Source organism: Sus scrofa, chromosome 5, assembly GCF_054392235.1.
Source record: "Sus scrofa isolate SSC_HxYL_T2T_F1_AM1 chromosome 5, Sscrofa_HxYL_maternal_Yorkshire_Landrace_v2.0, whole genome shotgun sequence".
Lineage (NCBI taxonomy): Eukaryota > Metazoa > Chordata > Mammalia > Artiodactyla > Suidae > Sus > Sus scrofa.
Window position 1 is genome coordinate 4,083,071 of NC_139387.1, and position 21,654 is coordinate 4,104,724.

General features: G+C 54.4%; 1 protein-coding gene across 3 annotated transcripts; it reads right to left on the minus strand.

Moving 5' to 3' along the window:
* Positions 1–1,342: 1,342 nt before the first annotated feature.
* UPK3A (uroplakin 3A) lies at positions 1,343–13,663 on the minus strand. 3 transcript variants are annotated; one of them, XM_021091394.2, is made up of 6 exons: positions 13,499–13,663; positions 9,197–9,352; positions 8,136–8,415; positions 5,685–5,767; positions 3,339–3,471; positions 1,343–1,639 (listed from the first exon to the last, which is right to left on the minus strand). In XM_021091394.2, exons 1-6 carry the CDS (start codon positions 13,554–13,556, stop codon positions 1,486–1,488), a joined length of 864 nt encoding a protein of 287 aa, XP_020947053.1. In that variant the 5' UTR covers positions 13,557–13,663; the 3' UTR covers positions 1,343–1,485. The 3 variants fall into 3 exon arrangements, with proteins under 3 accessions (XP_020947053.1, XP_003126017.2, XP_084881545.1); XM_003125969.7 differs by lacking the exon at positions 13,499–13,663 and adding an exon at positions 10,389–10,488; XM_085025419.1 differs by lacking the exons at positions 1,343–1,639; positions 3,339–3,471; positions 5,685–5,767; positions 13,499–13,663 and adding exons at positions 6,387–7,605; positions 10,389–10,488.
* Positions 13,664–21,654: the final 7,991 nt, after the last annotated feature.

The following is a 21,654-nucleotide window of genomic DNA, read 5'->3' on the forward strand; positions in this document are numbered from 1 at the left end:
AGCTAGAAAAATTGCTTCTGTGGGCATTTTACAGTTAGAGGTTTCTGTGAATCTCTAGCAGAGCCCCAAGCTCAGGAGCCGAGCCCAGCCCCTCCCACCCACCCTGCCCAACAGCTTGGGGTGTTCTGCTGATTGGATTCATCTGGGTGGAAGCACGCTGGCAAGGGCTCTGTCTCCAAGTTCAAGCTCAGCCCCACCCCCACCCTTCTGCCAAAGGTGATGGCTTACCCCCTCCCCCCACCCCGTGCTGCATGGAGGGGGCCTCCTGCCTTGTCAGCTGTGGTCTCTCTGTGCCTCTGGACCTGTCTCAGCATCTGTGTCCCTGGAGGACGATCCGGTGCCCCGAGAAGGGGGTGCCCCGAGAAGACCCTCAGCCTGTTGGGGCTCTTCCAACCCATGCCTGCTGTAACTAAGCCTGCTCTGACCAAGCTCTTCTTCTTTCAGTGATGGGAAGTGGGGCTGGCTTGTTTTGCTCATCCCCCAAAGGGAAGCAGTCGTGCTACCTGGCTCGAAGGGCAGAGTTGAGCCATGTGTGCAGAGACCCGGGCCTGGGAGAGCGCCCCCTGCCAAGAGGACTTGGGAACCCTCCGCTGTGTCCTGCAGTCTCTTCTGTCTGCCCATCGTGGGGTCCTCAGAGGAAGCTGGGAAGGGATGAGTGGTGTCCTGAAGGTAACAGTTTACAGCCATCAGCCCATTTTATTTTATTCCACTTTTTTTTTTTTTTTTTTTTTTTTTTTTTTTTAGGGCTGCACCTGTGGCATATGGAGGTTTCCAGGCTAGGGGCTGAATCAGAGCTGCAGCTGCTGGCCACAGCCACAGCCACAGCCACGTCGGATCTGAGCTGCATCTGCGATGTATACCACAGCTCACAGCAACACTGGATCTTTAACCCACTGCTGGAGGCCAGGGATGGAACCTGCATCCTAAAGAGTATGAGTCAGGTTCATTACCTCTGAGCCACAACAGGAACACCCATCAACCCATTCTACAGATGAGGAAGCTGAATCCCAGGGAGAAAGAGCTGACTGGTGTGGGTGACAGAACCATCTGCCAGCAGAGCTGCACCCGGGGCCCAGAGCAGCTTCCAGAACCTCGCAGCCAACAAGCCCCAAATAGCACCTAATAGCTGCATCAGTGGAAGTGCTGGGTCTCCCTCTTACAGAGAGGGATCCTGAGACTGGGGGATCAACGGGGGGGGGGGAGGAACCCAACCCTGGTGTCCCGACACCCTGCTTTCCTTACCCTCCACCTTCATGCTCACTGAAAATGCACCCCGTGGCCCCACCTTCTAGAGAAACAAGGCGACCCCTCGAAATGACAGCGACTCGTTCATGCTCTCAGCTTCTCACTCACTCATTCCCTCAGTCTTTATTGAACGAGAATCCCGGACGATTTAATGGAGCGCTTTCCTGCAGCGGCACCAACACGCCCCGTTTCCCTGGAGAGGGGTCAGGGGACAGCAGCCGCCAGGAGTGGCACCCCGGCTCAGTCCTGGAGCTTGCTGGCGTACACCTCAGCCCTGTCCAGGGGCGGGCCCCGGTTCACAGACGTGTATGAAGGCTCCGAGGTCCCCTTGGGGACGGCCTCCTGTGTGATCTGGGAGTCGTGGGTCATTTCCCCGTCCGCACCGCCCATGTCCCTGGTGGAGAAGATGAAGAGAGTGGGGTTGGGGGGCAGGGCAGCCCCCGTCTCCTCACATTTCCACGTAGGCACTGCTTTCCCCAAGGTGGTCTTAGCTTCCTTCCATAGACCCGTCTTTCTGGAGCACTCGCTGTGTGCCAGGCGCTGGGATAAGACAAGTGTCCCCCTTGTGGAACAATGCGAACCATTGACGGGTCGAACCGTGAGCTGGACGGATGTCCCCAAAGAGCTGAGACTGCATGAGGAGACAGACCACAGCAGGCAGTGACAGGACAGAGTGGACCAGTCCAGGTGGGAGCCCCTGGAGGGCTTCCTGGAGGAGGGGGCCATTCATCTGGCCCTAAAGGAGGAGAGTAGGGGCGCAGAGAGCCGTGCCAGGTGTTAGATAGGAAGGACTGGGGAGCGGCTGGGACAAGAGTGGAAAGCTGGGTGCAGCTGGAGCTGGATTGGATGGTAGGAGGAAGAAATGAAAGAGCCAGGCTCAAGTCAGCTAAGAGGACCTTATGCCAGTGCTTCCCTGGGGGGGAGGGAGGGACACACCACAGGCTGACTCATCTGTTATTTGTGCTCTTATTAACTTCAATGTCAGAGGGCAATCCGACTTCCAAGTCCACTGCCCCCTCCCCACTCCATCCCTCCTCCACCCTCCATGTCTTTCTTCCCCCTGGCTAAGCTCTAGTTTCCACTTAAATTCACCTACTCCATCTGTTTTTCCATCCGCTCCCCCCTCATCCCCGGGGGCAAAGGGTACCCCCCATCTTTAAAGCCATCTCGGGTCTCCCTCCCTCTCTTGCTAAGTTTTCAGTGCATCCCCGTCCTGATCAGTTTGTTCCTGCTGTTCTTTCCTCCAGGAAGCCCACCTTGAGGTTCCAGGTGGGTCTGCCCTGCCCTCCTCTGGATTCCCACAGCACCTGCGGGTGCCTTGACCCTCCCAGGATTAGCGGATTCCCCCACCCCCACCCCACCCACCCCCACCCAGCCAAGATTAGTGGATTTCCCACCTCCTTCCCCCCAGGATTAGCGGATTTTAACCCCTGCTCCATCCTCCCAGGATTAGCGGATTGACTGCATGCCTGTCGTCCCACCAGGCTGCCCTGTTAGCTCTCCAGACACCCCAAGTGACACCTCCAGGCCTAATCTAAGTAGACATACATCCGAGTTGTTAGTGGGGTCGGGACACTCAGAAGCGGTGGTCCCAGCTCTGAACTGACTGTGTCACCTCCGCCCTCAGGCCCGGGTTTCCCCAGCGGTCCTACAAGGGGGTGGACTATGATGAGGACAAAAGCTGATAGCTCTTTAGCCCCTGGGTACTGCCCTGAGGACCCGACAGGGATTGTTTCACTTGCTCCCTCTCACCTCCAGGGGGCAGACGATATGTCTTAGAATCTCCCATTTGCAGGAGAGGAGACCGAGGCACAGAAGGAAGGAGGAGATACCCGCGCAAGGTGCACAGCTGGGCAAACCTGGGATCCGCCCCCAGAGCCCCGCTTACCCGCTGACCCCGCCTACCCCTCCGCGGAAAACTTGGAAGACTTGGCCTTGGGCACCCCAGGATCCCGCTCCCCTCTCCCTGGACTCCTCCCCCGCTAACACCAGGGTGGAAGGCCGCCCTCTGGCTCCTGGGATCTCCCCGCCTCAAAGGACCGTGCTGGTGGAGAGTGGCCCGCAGCCCTGTCCCCCAGCGAGCAGGTACTCACATGAGGCTGAGGACGATGGCGCCCGCAAAGCCGACGAGCAAGAAGAAGGGCAGGGAGCCCAGGATGGACGTGATAACGATCATGCCCCCGCTCCGCCGGCCGGGCCACGTGTCGATCGCCGAGTACGGGGTGACTGTGGGGTGCAGGCCCGTGACTCCCCAGACACTGCCCGGCTCAGCCTTCTCCCACAGGGGCCCCGGGCCCTGGAGGCGGCACCTCGCAGGACCGAAGCGAGGCCCCAACTCAGTGCCTCCCCCTGGTGGAGGTGCCCCCACATCTCACTCCCCAGCTTTCTCTCCTCTGGGTCTGGTCTCTCCCTCTTTGAATTGCCTTCTTGCATGATTTATTTTTTGTTTGGTCTTGTCTTCTTGCATAATCTAAAATTATACACCTCGGGAGTTCCCTTTGTGGCTCAGCGGTCATGACCCGGACTAGTATCCATGAGGACACAGGATTGATCCCTGGCCTGGCTCAGTGGGTTAGGGATCCAGCGCTGCCCTGAGCTGCGGTGTAGGTCACGCTTGGATCCAGCGTTGCCCTGGCTGTGGCATAGGTTGGCAGCTACAGCTCCGATTAGACCCCTAGCCTGGGAACTTACACATGCCGTGGGTGCGACCCCAAAAAGAAAAAAAAAAAAAGTAATTAAATTTTAAAAATAATAATAATAATGAAATAAAACTATAAACTGACTCAAGTCTTCCAGTGAGACAGATTACAAACAAAGGTGGAGCCGAGGTCCCTGGTTGGGGCCTGTGGGATTGTGGTTGCCCTCTGCTCTGGCCAGTGTCACCCTTTTGGAACTAAGTAGACGAACCATTCATAGGTCCGACTGTGCGCTGACCGATTTCCGTCCGGTGTCCCGGTAGATCCCGTGGGACCCTGTTCTGCAGGTCACTCCCTGCAGCTTAGGGAGACTGAGTTCTTGTTCCAGGGGCACTGGGACTCCAGCCTCAAGTCTGTAAGTATACCTGGTCCACGCAGACTGCCCTCCGGGTCCTGCCCCAATTCAGCTGTGTCTGGAGATTTTGCGCAGATGACCCAAAGGAATCCTGCTGGGGAAGCTGAGCCAGGATCCTTCTTCCCACTTCTCAGAGGGGAAAACCGAGGTCCCAAAGGGCACCCCCAGCAGTGAGGCACAGAGGCTGGGCTTGACCTTGGGACTCTCGGTGCCAGAGCAGTGCTGTGCCGGTGGACCAGGAAGCATGGGTGTGCCATTGGAGAGGTGGGCAGCAAGCGAGGGTGGGAAGGAGCCACCCGGCGGCCACACACTTGCCTGCCCTGTATGCCCTCCCCAGCTGTGTGACCTCAGGTGACCTTGCAGAGCCCTGGGTGGCCCATCACCCTACTGTGGGTGGCAGGAAAAATGCTTTGCTCCAGGCTGGGCCCATCTTGGAAACCAAGCAGTCTCCTGGCAGAGGCTGAGGTCTACACGGGGAGTTCTAAAGTTAGGGCCGCGGACCAGCAGAATTCCCCTAGGAGGAGTTCCCGTTGTGGCTCAGCAGAAACAAATCTGACTAGTATCCATGAGGATGCAGGTTTGATCCCCGGCCTCCCTCAGTGGGTTAAGGATCCAGAATTGCCATGAGCTGTGGTGTAGGTCACAGACGTGGCTCGGATCCCACATTGCTGTGGCTGTGGCTGTGGCCAGCGGATACAGCTCTGATTGGACCCCTAGCCTGGGAACCTCCATAACCACCCTCAGGTGAGACCCTGAGAAGCAAAAAATAAATAAAAAAATAAAATAAAAACCCTAAGAAAGCTCTTCTGTTACCCCGGGGTTCAGCTGGCAGGATTCTCTGCGTACCAACCTCGGATCTGTGTTGAGAGCTCAGATGGAGGCTTGAGGGGGGACAGGGCAGGACTGTGGGCAGACGCCTGGGCCTGCCAGACCCCCCATGTCAGGAAAGCCTCTCTCTAAGGGAGACTGGCACCCATGTCGCCTCCAGGGTTCTTGCCCCCTGTGGCTAAGGTGCCTCTGTAACCAGCTTACTCCATAACGATGTTGTTGTTACAAGGGTTCAAGGGGCAGGTAGAGTCTAGACACAAGGTAAACTCTGCGCGCTTAAGGGGCAAATGCACCGTGGAAACGCCGGCTGGCTGCCCGCAGTTACACCCGGCCAGCCACGGGCCCAAACACCAGCAAATCCTCTATCTGCCTCTGTCTCGGCAGCTGGCCCTCGAGGGAGGGAGGGTGGGGGACCAAGCCTCGGGTTAAATGATTCGAAGGTGCACTTTCCTTCTCACCCATCAGCCCGCCTGTGTCTGGGGAGACTTTCCCGAGTGACAGCACAGCCTGCTTTCCCAGGTTCCCCGGAGGACCACCCCCAGCCCACCCCCACCACTTACGCTGGTTGGTGCAGACGGGGTCTGACCACAGGGTCTGGTCCTGTACCAAGCCCGTGGATATATTGACCAGGACGTACTTGAACCTGGAAGGAGGTGGAGCGGGAATGACGTCTATGCTTCCTGTGAGCCTCAGCCACAGGGACGGGGAGGGTCTGGGGGGGTCAGGGCCGAGCTGGGACTTCTAGGTGGCCGTGGTGGCCGGGGTGGGGGTGGAGGGCTCTGGGAACAGGACGGTGCTGGACTCTGCATCGGCAGCACCTTCGCCCAGGTCATTTCCGCAGCTCAGATGCCGCCTCCTCCGTGAAGCCATCAGAATTCTGGGCTCTCCCCCCGGAGGCCCTCTGTTTCTCTGGTCTATGCATAATGCCTGTTTGCCCCCCTTGCATTTTTGCCTTCCTCTAGTCCCAGCCTGGCCCTTGGTTTCACAAAAATGACTAATAATCATAATAATACCCATTTGCAACCCCACTGCCCTGTGATGAGAAGGAACTTTTTTTTTGGCTGCCCTGCAGCATACACAATTCCTGGGTCAGGGAACAGTTGTGACCTGGCCCAGTTGTGACCCACACCACAGATGCATCAATGCCAGATCCGTAACACACTGTGCTGGGCTGGGGACCGAACATGCGTCGTCCCGGTGCTCCAGAAACGCTGCCGATCCTGTTGCGCCACAGTGGGAGCTCCAGGGGTAACTTGATATGTAGAAAATCTCAGTCAAGTATTACAAGTCATAAAGGAAGATGAGGTAACATGGTACAGAATACGCATGGCCTCCTTTTTTTTTTTTTTTTTTTTTTTTTTGGTCTTTTTAGGGTCGCACCCTCAGCATATGGAGGTTTCCAGGCTAGGTGTCCAATTGGAGCTGCAGCTGCCAGCCTACACTGCAGCCACAGCAACGCAGGATCTGAGCTGCATCTGCAACCTACACCACCGCTCACAGCAACACCAGATCCTTAACCCAATGAGCAAGGCCGGGGATCGAACCCGCAACCTCATGGGTACCAGTCGGGGTGGTTATTGCTGAGCCACAATGGGAACTCCCACTCCCGGCCAGCTTTCGGACTTCACCCTCAGTTTAAAATGGTGGGTGTTCTGAGAACAAAGAAGTCAACAGCTTCTAGTCTGACCTTGGAAAAATGAAGACCCTTGAAAATCTTTGCAGCACCCAGGGTTTTGCTTAATCTCCTGCTTCTCTAGGTTGGAAAAGGAGAATTCCAGAGCTGGCGTGGGCACCCTGTGTCCCCCAGGTAGGGTGGGCTTCGAGATCGAGTAGGAGGGAAAGGCTTTCCCATGTTAAGAAAAGGGTCAGAGAGGTAGGGGAGGGGGGAACCCTGTGAGAGGAATGAGGTGAGGGATGGCCTGGGCCCAGGTGTGCCCTACGGGGTACAGAGACCCTAACCTAGGTGTCACCATGGTAACAATTGTGGGTGTATTCAAGGCCTGACCGCCGTTGAGACCCTCTGCCATGAGTCAGGACCGATCCTCCAGCTCTGTAAGGAGAAGATACTTAGGAAATACGCATGGAAATGATATGAAATATGCCTGGAAATGAATCACCAAGCTCTGCAGGGGACAGGAGACGTCTTCACGCTGAGCCCCAGTTTCTTTCAAGGTGACCCCCTTCCCTCGCTGGCCCCAGGTCCTTCCCTGTCAAATGAACCGCCACATGGGTGACGGCCAGGATGAGGTGCATAATCTGGCAGGGGGGGCCCTCAGTGCAAAAAGGAAAATGTGACCCCTTGTTTAAAAATTAAGAATTTTAGAAATTCCTGCTATGGCGGAACAGGATCATCGGCATCTTGGGAGTGCTGGGACGCAGGTTCAATCCCCCGCCTGGCACAGCGGGTTAAGGATCCGGTGTTGCCGCAGCTGCAGCGTAGGTCCCAACTGCAGCTCGGATCTGATCCCTGGCCCGGAAACTCTATATGCCCCAGGGGGGCCAAAAAAAGAAAAAATAAATAAGTTAAATATTAAGAATTTTAGAATGACTGGAGTTCCCTTTGTGGCATAGCAGAAATGAATCTGACTAGTATCCATGAGGATGCAGGCTCAAGGCCTGGCCTCCCTCAGTGGGTTAAGGATCTGGTGTTGCCATGAGCTGCGGTGTAGGTTGCAGATGCAGCTCGGATCCTGCATTGCTGTGGCAGCTGCAGCTTAGCCTGGGAACCTCCATATGCTGCAAGTGTGGTCCTAAAAAGCAAAAAAAAAAAAAAAAGCAAAAAAAAAAAAAAAAAAAAAAGAATTTTAGAATGACAATGCCAGAGCGTTAAGCCAAGAGGGGTCCCTTCGAGTGCAGGGCGCTGTGTACAGCAGCCAGCCCAGGAAGCCAGGAATCCTTTCTGGCATCCGGGACAGTCCTGGCACACAGTAGGCCCTGGAGCACCAGCTCTGAGTTGCCCCGAGTCACGGCTGGGGCACATCTGCTGCTCTCCTGCAGCCCCTCACACCCACCTGTACTCCGTAGCTGCTGACAGGGGCGGGTTGCAGAGGCCCCGGAAGTTGGGGTCAGACAGGCAGGTCCCATTGATGCCCACCCTGACCAGGTATGCATTCAGGATCTCCGAGGCCTGGGACACATCCCTGACGGCATCCAGGCTGGGCAGGTCGCTGCAGGGGGCCAGGTCAAAGGCCGCAGCTTTGTAGGGACCAGTCCTGCCTCCTTCTGTTTCCTGGGGCGTCGAGCTGAGCGGGGTCTTGGTGCTGTCCTGCACAGAGGCATTCCTGGAGCTGGCTGTGGGGGCGGCGACAGGAGTGAGGCTCCCGGCCACCCCAGCCCAGTCACCCACTCAGTCATCAAATGTCCCTCAGCATCCTCCCTGTGCCAGCGCTGTGCTGGGCCCTGGGGTCTCTTCCTTACTCCCTGGGTGATCTTGGGCCACTCATGTTACCGCTCGAGACCCTCTGTGAAATGGCAGGAAAATACCCCACAGATTGGGACTGGGCATAGGCAGGCAGTTAATGTGTGTTTGCTGACAGATTAAAACGATGACCCAACCAGAGCTATCGTCAATGACCAGCTTCCTAATCTCAGATCCCAGTGCACAGGTGAGGGCTGGCCCAGAACCAGCCCGTCCAAATGCATGGCTTCCCTCCCAAACATTGATCTTGAACTTGAACTGTCTCGGGAAGCCTTGGGAAAGACTTGAGCTTGAGGACCAGAGACTCTGATTTGCTCTCCAGCTCCGGGAGCTCCCATGACTTACTCTGCCTCTCTGAGCCTCGATTCTCTGCCCCCGCGATGAGCATCAGAACAGCTGCCTTGCACGGCGGCTGTAACTCTTAGCTCTAAGGTGTGCAAAGCACCGGGCGTGATGTAAGCACGCAGGGATTGGCACTCTTGTTAGTTCCTCCACTAGACTGGATGTCTCTCCAGGGCAGATATGTCTGTGCCTGCAGCACCCAGCCCAGGGCTGGCACAGAGCAGACACCAGGGCACGTTGGTGAGGTGCAGGGGGTGGTTTATTTTCCCCAGGTGGAGCACCCCTCTCCCTGCCTGCAGGCAGAACCCTTACCCGAGTCGACCAGGACATAGAGATAGACCTCGTAGGTGCCATGGAGGGCGGCTGAGCTGTCAAACATGCAGAGAGGCTTTTCCAAGGCCACCGTGGTGAGTGTGGGGTTGTTGGTGGCAAACGTCACGCTAGCCAGTTGGGGCTGGAGGTTGACACCTGGACGAGGCAATGGGGACAGGAGCTGACTCCCAGCAGAACTACACCCTTAGGCACCCTCTGTGCAAGCCTGCACACGTGGGCACGGACTCACACACACACACACACGCACATACACACACACACATTTACACACGTGGCTGGTGAGCACCTGCTGTGTTTCTCCGTCCCCACTGGCCATCTCAGGAACTTGCTTTGGACATGGGCAGCACCCTGTCCCCACCCAGCCATCCTGACCAGAAACCAGGCAATCCAGTTGGACTGCTGCCCTCCTGCTCCCCAACAGACATCCAGTCTCCAAGAAGCCCACTGCCTCTCCTCTGCATTTCTCTGCCCTGTCAGCCCAGCCTTAGCATCCACCCTCGTCACCTGGACCCCGGTGTCACAGCCTCCCCCCATCCTCTGCTCTTTAAGATGCGTATCTGACTCGGTCACTCTCCTGCTGGGCCCCTGCCTGGCTCCCCACTGCCCTTCAACACAGTCCAGCCTCTCTGGAGGGGCAGTGAGGCCCTGAAGCTCTGGGTCTTGCTTCCTGGGTCCCCAGCCTCACTCCTATGCACACCCCCTGCTCCTCTCACAGCCAGGGACAATGGGTGGGAGCTCCCCGGGATAGACTGTGCCACCCAGTCCTCCCTGAACTTGCCCACGCTGCTCCTTCACCCGAAATATCCCTCCTTCCCCTGGGTCCAGGCATCATCAGAAGTCTAGTCCAGCCCCTTCTCCAGCCTCCCACAGTCCCCTGTGTGTTCGTCTCTTGCAGCCCTCGGCAGAGTCCTTGAACCCCCATCAGAGAAAGCTTATTAATCAATGTTGGCTATTGTTAATATCTGGGTCCCCAGAGCCTGCACAGGGCCTCCCACAGAGCCAGCATCCGTGCCTGTCCCCGGAGTGAATAAGCTCTCATTCCTAACGCCACTTTCCATCCAGGCTCCTCTCAGACCCTTCAGGAGGATCAGAGCACAGGACACGCCCCAGGACAATCTGCCCGCCCTTCCTGGGCACAGCCCTCTCCTCTCATCGTCCCCACCCCGCTTACCCGAGCCAAGTTGCAGGCAGCCAAGGGCCAGCAGGGCCCAGAGCAGAGGCATCGCCCGGGAGAAGCCTCGACAGGGCTGGCGGTCCAGGGGACTAGCTTCAGGGCGCCTGGCCAACCCTGCGCACCTGTCCGCCCTGGGCCCTGGGAGCGGCCCGCCCCTGCCCAAGCCAGCCAATCCTTGGCCTCCTTGCAGGATATTTGCATACACCCCGCCCCGGGTTCCCCCGGACCGCGAGATGCTCAGGGTACAAACCCCTCCCCTCCAAACCTTCCCTGCGCCCTGACCAAGCCTCCTACTGTGTGCTGAGGCCTGAGCGGTGCTTTCACGGCGGGGGTCTCTCGCCTAGTGAGACCTTGGGGGCAAGCCACCCCCTCTTTGAGCTTCAGTTTCCCTGCTGTAAAGTGAGGACCCTAATTCCTTTATGGAAACCCTACTATGTGCCAGACTCTTATGAAGATGAAACGGGTTATAGGATGAAAGCGGTATCATGGAAACCTCGAAGTCCTGGGTCTGTGATCTGTCCCGGGACCTCTGTGTGAGCCTTTCAGTTCACAAGTGCAAGGCCAAGGCCAAGGCCCAGGGAGGCCGGGGACTGGCCAAGGTGCAGGTGGACTCCCAAGCTGGTTGAGCACAGGGGTCCTGCTGCCCAGCCCAGGGCTCTTTCAAAAGGGATGGATTAGGAGTTCCCATTGAGGCTCAGTGGTAACAAACCCGACTAGCATGCAGGAGGACTCAGGTTTGATCCCTAGCCTCGCTCAGTGGGTTAAGGATTCTGCATTGTTGTGGCTGTGGCGTAGGCTGGCAACTGTAGCTCCGATTTGACACCTAGCCTGGGAACTTCCATATGCTGTGGGTTCGGCCTCCACCCACCCCACCAAAAAGGCAAAAGGGATGGATTAGGGTTTTAAGGCCTGCTTCTTGGGGAGTGTTTTGTTTCGTTTTGTTTGCCTTTCTTTTTTTAGGGCTGCACCTGTGGCTCGGAGTCGAATTGGAGGTACAGCTGCCAGCCTATACCACAGCCACAGCAACACTGGATTCAAACTGTGTCTGCAAACTACACCACAGCTCACGGTGAACCCAGATCCTTAACCTACTGAGTGAGGCCAGGGGTTGATCCTGCGTCCTCATGGATACTAGTCAGGTTCATTACCGCTGAGGCACAAGGAAAACTCCCAACGCACTTTTCTTTTCTCTTCTTTTCTTTTATTTTTTTTTTTTTGGCTTTTTAGGGCCACACCCACAGCACATGGAAGTTCCCAGGTTAGGGGTCAAATTGGAGCTACAGCTGCTGGCCACAGTCATAGCCACAGCAACGTGGGATCCCAAGCTGTGTCTGCAAACTACACCACAGCTCACAGCAACACCAAATCCCCAGCCCACTGAGCGGGGCCAGGGATCAAACCTGCATCCTTATGGATACTAGTTGGATTCATCTCTGCTGTGCCACAAAGGGAACTCCTCCCAGTGCTCAGTCTTTCTCCCTCTCTTTCTCCCTCCCTCCCTCCCTCCCTCCCTCCCTCCCTCCCTCCCTCCCTCCCTCTCTCTCTCTCTCTCTCTCTTTCTTTCTTTCTTTCTTTCTTTCTTTCTTTCTTTCTTTCTTTCTTTCTTTCTTTCTTTCTTTCTTTCTTTTCTTTCTCTTTCTTTCTTTCTCTTTCTTTCTTTCTCTTTCTCTTTCTTTCTTTTGTCCAGGCCAGGGATCAAACCTGCACCACAGCAGTGACCCAAGCCAGACAAACCTGGATCCTTAACCGCTAGGACTCTGAAAAGGGAAAATTCTTTAAAGAAGAATACCAATGAATAAATGTAGAAGAAGGAGTTCCCCTCGTGGCGTGGTGGAAATGAATCTGACTAGCAACCACGAGGTGCGGGTTTGACCCCTGGCCTTGCTCGGTGGGTTAAGGATCCGGCGTTGCCAAGAGCTATGGTGTAGGTTGCAGATGCAGCTCAGATCTGGCATTGCTGTGGCTCTTGTGTAGGCCAGCTCTGATTAGAGCCCCTGGGGAAATCCCATATGCCATGCTGCAGCCCTAAAAGGACAAAAGACAAAAAGAAAAGTAGAAGGAAAGACAAAACCAAACCAAACCAAAAATCTTCATTTTAGGAGTTCCTGCTTTGGCACAGTGGGTTAATGATCTCACTTGTCTTTGTGGAGGTGCCAGTTCCATCCCCAGCCCGGCACAGTAGGTTAAGGATCTGGTGTTGCTACAGCTGTGGCATAGGTCGCAGCTCCAGCTTGGATTTGCAGCTCCAGCTCAGACTCAGTCCCTGGCCCTAGAACTTTCATATGCTGTGGGTGTGGGAAAAAAAAAATCTCCATTTTATAAGCATCATGGTTTATAACTGACTCAAAAAAGGACCATCTCAGGTGTTCCCATTGTGGGTCAGCAGGTTAAGAACCAGACATAGTGGCCGCACCGATACAGGATCAATCCCTGGCCTTGCGCAGTGAGTTAAGGACCTAGCATTGCAACAAGCCATGGCAAAGGTCAATGATGCGATTCAGATCTGGCATTGCTGTGGCTGTGACTTAGGCCAGCGGCTGCAGCTCTGATTCAGCCCCTAGTCCTGGAACTTCCATATGCTGCAAGTTTGGCTCTAAAAAGAGAAAAAAACAAAAGAAGAAGAAGAAGAGGAAAGAACCATCTTAAAAGATGTTAAAACCGTAGAATGGTATTTTTTAGGGAACAAGATAAGCAGAAATCTGGGGACAACAACTTAAAATAATCAAACATAATGTCACCAATAATGAGACAGATTGACTTCATGTGCTTCCTGGAGTCGTGGCTCTGAGAAGGGCCCGGTGTCATCTATGGACAGGTCCTGGCCAAAAAGTCTTAACCAGAATCTACTCAACAGGAAACAATCAGACACATCCAAGCTGAAGGACTTTCTGCAAACCAACTGGCCTGGATGCGCCGAGAATGTTAATGTCACAAATGGAAACGCAAAACCAAAAAAGACATAAGAACTAAATGCACTGAGTGACCCTGGATGAATTCTTAGGTAAAAACAAAGCCACTCTCACGAACGCGGTGCTACCTCACGTGACCGTGAGAGAAAGTTGAAGCACGGAGTGTTCCCTGGACGGTGACACTGATGAGACACTAACCTTCCCAAGCGTGACCGCTGTGTGGTGGTTCTGCAGAAGGAGATGCAGACTGGTGCATGGTGGCTGAGGGGTCACCACGTCTGAAAGTCACACCTTTTCTTCTTCTCCTTTTTTTTTTTTTTGTTTTTGTCTTCTTATGGCTGCACCCGTGGCATATGGAAGTTCCCAGGCTAGGGGTCGAATTGGAGCTGCAGCTGCCAGCCTACACCACAGCCTACAGCAATGCCAAATCCTTAACCCCCTGAGCAAGGCCAGGGATCGAACTGGCATCCTCATGGATTCTAGTCAGGGTTATAACCCACCGAGCCACAGCGGAAACTCCTGAATGTCATACACGTTCTAAAGAGAGAAAGAGAGAAAATAAAAGACAGAGAAAACGTAGCATAAGGTTAACAATTGGTAAATACAGACATTCAGGGTACGCTTCTTGAGATGTTCCTATAGGGTTTTTTTGTTTTGTTTTGTTTTTTTAACCCTTGGCCACACCTGCGGCTCATGGAAATGCCTGGGCTCAGGGTCAACGGCGAGCAGCATCTGCGACCTCCACGACAGCTCGCAGCAACACCAGATCTTTAACCCACTGAGTGAGGCCAGGGGTCGAACCTGCAGCCTCACAGAGACAATGTGGGGTCCTTAACCCACTGATCCACAACAGGAACTCCTAGATTTGAAGTTTTTCAAAATAAAAATATTGGGAAACAAAGATTCTATGCTGGGCCGCAAAGGCACTCTTCTCTCCTGGGGGCTCCGTTCCCCCGTCTGTAAAATGGGGAGGGGTGGGGACGGCTGCTCAGCTCTGCGGTGCCAAGCGTGGAGGAACAGATGCTTACAGATGCTTATCTCCAGGGAACAGAAAATGCCCCGAGATAAGGAACAATTGAGCAAAGGGTGGGGTTATCCTCCAGGAATTTTTATGGACTGGCACTTCTTGTCCAGCAACTGTGTGTGAACCGGAGTTTGTCTGAGGCCAGCAGCGCTGATCCTGAGAGCTCAGCCGGGAATCCACCATGAGAGAGAGAAGGCCCAGAAACTCACCGTCTTCTCCAAGACACTGCAACTTCTTAGGGAAAAAAAAAACAAATAAAATGTCTTTGGTCTCTTGCTTTGCCCAAATATGGAGAAAATATTTGGGGGGAAAAAGTTAAAATAATAATCTGCTAAGGCCCAAAAACATTCTGCAAAAAATATCTTGGATTTAGACACAAGTTTCCACTTCAAAGATGCTGACTCTTTTTTTAAAGTTTTTTGAGGTATGAAAGATGCTGACTTTTGTTGGGCAGTTTCTAAAGAGGGAAAAAGTGTAAGAGATGAATCTTAGCAGCAGATTTGTCTGGGAGACACTCATGCTGGTAGCAGTGGAAGGAAACTGGGGCAACAAAGAGGCCCTGACACCTGTCAACGCGTCCTCCTGCTGCAGCCCAAATGCCCCATGTAGGCATTCCAAACTTTTTTTTTTTCCTTTTGCAAAACACAATTTTTACCTTTTTTTTGGAGGGGGGCACACCTGTGGCATATGGAAGTTTCTGGGCTAGGGGTTGAATCAGAGCTGTAGCCACCGGCCTACACCACAGCCACAGCAACACTGGATCCTTAACCCACTAAGTGAGGCCAGGGATTGAGCCTGCATCCTCATGGATACTTGTTGAATTCTTTTTTTTTTTTTTTTTCCGGTCTTTTTAGGGCTGCACCCACGACATATGGAGGTTCCCAGGCTAGGGGTCAAATCGGAGCTAAACCACAACCACAGTGACGTGGGATCTGAGCTGCGTCTGTGACCTACACCACAGCTCACGGCAACACCAGATCCTTAACCCACTGATTGAACCCCCGTCCTTGTGGATACTAGTCAGATTCATGTCCAATGAGCCACAACGGGAACGCCACAAAAAATAACTAAAAAAAAATTCCCTTTTGACCAGGCCCATTCCAGGGCCCTGAGTCCTTCTGTCTGACTCCACATTTTCTCTTCCAGTTTTATTGAGCTGTAATTGGCATATGGCCCAGTGTACGCTGCAGGGGGACAGCATACCTCATAAAACGACTATCACAAGAAGTTTAGTGACCATCCATCATCTCCTATACACACAAAATTAAAGAAAAAGAAACACATTTTTTCTTGTGTTGAGATCTATCCTCTTAACAACTCCTATACAATGTGCGGCATCTCCTTTCTATTTATCATGTCATCCACTATACATATTTATTTATCTTGGACTTCATTGATTTATTTTTTTGGCCTCGCCTGTGGCATGTGGAAAATTCCTGGCCAGGGGCTGAACCCAAGCCCCTCAGTGGTGATGCCAAATCCTATTTATCTTATAACCGAAAGTTGTTAGCTTTTGTCTTTTTGAGGGGGCAGGGGCTGCACCTGCGGCATATGGAGGTTCCCACGCTAGGGGTCCAATCCGAGCTGCTGCTGCCGGCCTACACCACAGTCACAGCAACGCCAGATCTGAGCCGTATCTGTGACCTACACCACAGCGCATGGCAATGCCAGAATCTTAACCCACCGAGCGAGATCACGGATTGAACCCGCATCTTCATGGGTACCAATCGGATTTGTTACCACTGAGCCACAACGGACCCTCCCTGAAGGTCTGTCTGTAGCCTTCATCCGGCTCCCCCTGCCTCTACTCCCCACCTCCAAGAACTACAAATCTGATCTCTTTTTCTCTGAGTTTGTTTGCTTTTGAAGTGTACTTGATGGCAGCCCAACTACCTTTAGATCTGTTCATACCTCTCAATGCATCAGGCCATCTTTCTGAACCCTGGCCTGGACTACGTGTCTGCTGGGAGGGCGGCCACGGAGCAGGAAGCCGTGAAGTGAAAGGTGATACAGACCCAGCCCTGCACTGGCTTCCTTTGAATTTGAAACATGGGGAATTTATGGGTTGGAAATTCTTGACCCAGAGATATTCCTCCAAGGGCCAGAGACGCCTGAGCCAGTTCCACGACCTTTTTCTTTAGGGGCCAGAGAAGTGGGAGGGCGGGCCGCACCCCAGTAAAAACGCACTTGATCTTTTTTTTTTTTTTGGTCTTTTTGCTTTTTCTAGGGCTGCTCCTGTGGCATATGGAGGTTCCCAGGCTAGGGGTCCAATAGGAGCTGTAGCTGCCGGCCTACGCCAGAGCCACAGCGATGCCAGATCTGAGCCACATCTGCGACCTACACCACAGCCAGATCCTTAACCCACTGAGCAAGGCCAGGGATCGAACCCGCAACCTCACGGTTCCTAGTCAGATTCGATAACCACTGAGCCACGACGGGAACTCCTCTTTTTCTTTTTTGCTTTTCAAGGGCTGCACCTGTGGCATATGGAAGTTCCCAGGCTAGGGGTCGAATCTGAGCTACATCTGCCAGCCACAGCCATGGCAACTCGGGATCCTAGCCGCGTATCCAACCTACACCACAACTCACAGCTACACCTGATCCCCAACCTACTGAGTAAGGCCAGGGATCGAACCTTTGTCCTCATGGATACTAGTCGGATTCGTTTCCGCTGAGCCATGACGGGAGCTCCCATAGAGTTTTCTAATAAATGTAAGAAGAGAGGAGGCTCCATCAAGGTACCAAACCATCTTGGTTCACACCAGGCGCCCTTCAGGAAGGGGCAGGAGCGAGGCCTGGGGCTGGCAGGCATCGAGGAGCCTGGAGGAATGTTCACTCCGTGGCTGGGTTTTGAAGGCTGATGTGGCTGCTGGAGTGGATGTGGGGTGTGGGGGAGGGGCAAGGGTGGTCCCAAGTTCTGGCCCGAGGAGCCCAGGGCCGGGAGCTGCCCTTGAGTCCCTGGCGAAGGCTGTGGGAAGCGTGGTTTTGGAATCCGTTTCAGACCTTCCGATTCCGTTGCGGCTCTGGAGCCCAGAGAGGGAGAGCAGCAAGGCCGAGCAGCCCAGCCTCTCAGAGAACGGGCCGACCCCGGTCATCTTCCCACTTGAAGGCTTCCACTTTGAGATCCACGGACCGTTCTCTGGTGAGGGACCATCCCTGGGCTTCCGAGAGGTTGAAGAGCGAGCCGCAGCTTCTCCCAACCTGGGGTGGGGGTGAGGGCTGCGGAGGGAGGCTGATTTACAACCCGAGTATAATTAACATCCCCCAGCACTGCCAGCTGGCTGCGTAGGCCCGTGTTGGGCACAGGGGCCTGAGGGCACTCACACCCACAGGTCCTGGAGGAGCTGTTAGAGCCCCACGGTCAAGGCCAAGGCCAAGGGCTGGCGCCACCTCTTCCTCCCGCCCCTTGGGAGAGGGTGCGGCTCCTCTGACTGACCAGCAGCAAACTGGTTTGACGGTCTCTGGAATGAAGCCCAGATTAGACATTAATCTCCCCTTATCCGTGTGATCTTGGGGTGGGGGCAGGCACGGGGGCCTTGGCCTGCCCCGCCCTGAAAGCCCCCTGCATTCCTCTGTCACACAGGCCACAGGGGGCGCAGGCACCCCCCACCGGCCCCTCAGCCCGGCTGACCCGCAGGTCAGAGCCTGGAGGGTGAGGGCAGAAGTGGGGACATTTACAGCTCCCCCATCACTCCCTTCATCCCGCAGCAGCTTGGGGAGACGACTGGCATCGCTCCCACTTTACAGCGGAGAAAACAGGGGTTACCAACTGCAGCGAGCCTCCCCAGGCTGCACCCCCAGGCTGCCGGCTCCGGCGACGCTCTGCTAGGCTGAGTGTGGGTTGCAGGGGTTCTGGGGGTGGGGGGAGCCATGGATGGAGGGGACGGGGTGGGCATCCCCAGGCCCCGGGGAGCAGCTGGGCACTGGGAGCCTGGGGCTCCAGCCCTCTGTCCGATCTGACTGCTGCTCACCCCCGCCCCCAGAAGCCCCGTCCATCATAGGCACTGCCCGGCCAGACGGAAGGCACTGCGTGTGCCTCCAGATCCACCCCCTGGTGGTGTGGCGAGGACACCGAGGCCTGGAGAGAAAAGCTGGGTACAGTCACCCAGGCCACCCCCCAGCAGGGACATCCCAGAATCCTGTGCTCTTTGCTCCTTCTCCTTCCTCTTCCTCTTCTCCTTTTTGTCTTTTTAGGGCTGCACCTGTGGCACATGGAGGTTCCCAGGCTAAGGGTTGAATCGGAGCTGCTGCTGCCGGCCTACACCACAGCCACAGCAACATGGGATCTGAGATAAGTCTTCGACCCACACCACAGCTCACGGCAACGCCGGATCCTTAACCCACTGAGCGAGGCCAGGGATTGAACCCGCAACCTCATGGCTCCTAGTCAGATTGGTTTCCGCTGCGCCACGACAGGAACTCTGATTTAAATTTTTTATTTATTTATTTATTTTTATTGATTGATTGATTTTGCTTTTTAAGGCCGCACCCATGGCATATGGAGATTCCCAGGCTAGGGGTCGAATCGGAGCTGTAGCCACCGGCCTACACCAGAGCCACAGCAACACAGGATCCGAGCTGCATCTGCGACCGACACCACAGCTCACGGCAATGCCGGATCCTTAACCCACTGAGCAAGGCCGGGGATCAAACTCACATCCTCACAGACACTACGTCAGGTTCTTAACCCACTGAGCCAAATGGGAACTCCAGAATCCTGTGTTGTTACCCCGCTTCTGCTCCCATCTCCACTGACAGGCAGGCAGGTACCCTACCCCCTCTCTGCCTCCCCCGCGCCTCCGCTCAGAGACAGAACGGTTCCGACTTGGTCTTGTCGGTACCGTGTGTGAATTTGTACACCGTGTCAGTAACCCCAGTTCCCGGACGTGTTCTCTATTCCATGTGTCTTTCCTTTTAGAGGTTTTTTGTTTGTTTGTTTTTGGCCTCAGCATGCAGTGGCTTAATATAGGATCTCATTTCCCAGACCGGAGATCAAACCCGGACTGCAGCAGGGCAAGCACCAAATCCTAACAACTAGACCACCAGGGAGCTCCCCCTTGGGTGTCCATCCTAACCAACCCCTAATGGCCACCACCCTAAAAGGCCTGACCGGCTAGGTCACATGACTCAGGGGCCTCCCTGGCCAGGTCCCGGCAGAGGCTGGGAGCCATTCCGGTTGAGCCCCTCATTTGCTGTCAGGCCCCGTGGCCTCGGGCAGGTTGACTCTACCCTGCGCTGGGTCCTTATTTGAAATGATTGTGGCCTTTCCCTCCTGGATCTGCTCTAAGGATGAAACAGGCTGACATGTGTAAAAGGACCCGGCGGCAAGAATTAAACGACATGGTGCCTAACACGAGGACCTCTGGAAGTTTCCTGTGCGCTAAACAAAAGTTATTATTATTACTTTTTTTCTTTTTGGGCCACCCCTCGGCAGAAGGGGTTCCCAGGCCAGGGAGGAGAGGCCAGCCACAGCTTCGACCCACGCCACAGCTGAGGCAACGCCAGACTCCCATGCTGCGCCAGGGATGGAACCTGCATCCCAGGACTCCAGAGATGCTGCCGTTCCCACTGCGCCACAGCAGGAGTGCCTAAACAAAGGTTTTTTTCTTTTTTTTTTCTTTTTTAGCTTAGTGCTTATTCCCTGGGAGGCAGGGTTCCCAGCACTGGCCCCTATGTGTAATCTGAATTGATGGGAAATATCTCTTTAGTGACAACTTGTCGTAGAAGACAAAGGCGCTTCCTATCCCAGCCCCATTCCTCTTCTCCCCAGCCCAGCAACCACTAACCTACTTTCTCTCTCTAGGGATTTGCCTGTTCTGGTCATTTCACATAAGGGAAATTATACCATATGTGGACTTTCAGACCTGGTTCCTTTCACTGGACAGCCTTTCCAAAGGTCATCCTTGCCGTGACCTGGATCAATGGCCACCCCTTTTTATGGGTGAGTAATATTCCAGTCTATGGGTGGGTGACAATTTCTTTGTCCATTCACCTGTTGACGGACGTCTGGGTTGTTTCTACTTTTGGCTCTTACGAATAATGTTGCTATGAATATTCATGGGCAAGTGTCTGTGTGGACACATGCGTCCCTTTCTCTTGGGTGAATACCTACAGGTGGCATGGCTGGTCACATGGTAACTCTGTGTTTAACTTTTTGAGGAACTGCCAGGCTGTTTTACAAAGCGGCTGCAACCATTTTACATTCCCCTCAGCAAGGCCTGCCGAGTCAGCTTCTCCACATCCTCACTGATACTTGCTGTTGATTTTTTCTTTTTTTTTTTTTTGTCTTTTTAGGGCCGCACTCGAGGCATATGGAGGTTCCCAGGCTAGGGGTCAAATCAGAGCTGTAGCTGCCGGCCTACACCACAGTCACAGCAACGCCAGTTCCAAGCCGCATCTGGGACCTACACCACAGCTCACAGCAACACCGGATCCCTAACCCACTGAGTGGGGAAGACCAGGGATCGAACCTGCGTCCTCATGGATACTAGTCAGATTTGTTTCCTCTGCACAACAACAGGAACTCCTTGATTGTCTTTTTGATTACAACCATGTTAGTGGGTGTGAAATGCTATCTCATTGTGCAGAGAGGTTTTTTTGCTTTTTTTTTTCCTTTTTATGGCTGCACCTGCAGCATATGGAAGTTTCCGGGCTAGGAGACAAACTGGAGATGTAGCTGCTGGCCTCCACCACAGCCAGGGCAACACTGGATCTGAGCAACATCTGCGACTTATACCACAGCTTGTGGCAACACCGGATCCTAAACCCACTGATCAAGGGATCAAACCTTTATCCTCAGAGACACCATGTCAGGTTCTTAACCCACTGGGCCACAATAGGAACTCCTAGAGAGGTTTTTGAACACTAAAACTGTGGTGATTCCAGACTTCCCTGATGGCCTAGAAGTTAAGGATTCAGAGTTGTCACTACTGTGACTCGGGTTCAATCCCCGGCTCTGGAACTTCCGTATGCTGCAACCAAAACTGTCGTGAGTGCACTGCTTGGTTTGAAATATGTCGATGGCTTCCCGTTTGTCTTGGAGGAAGTCTAGTCCTTCCCTGGCCCCACAAGCCCAGCATGAGTGGCCCTGCCACCCTGGAAGCCCCTCCTGGGTGGCCCTTGTGCAGTCCCCTGGCCTTGAGTCCTGTGCTCCAGACACACAGGCCAGGTGGTCCCCGTCAGGCCTCTGCCATCTCTCCACCTGGGACAGTTCACACCTGCTCCTGACTGTGTCCCCTCCCTTGTCTGGCAAACTCCCACTAGGCTTTCATGTGCTGAGTTTCAATGTCCTTCCTGTGGGGACCTTCTTCTGACCCCCACTCTACATGCT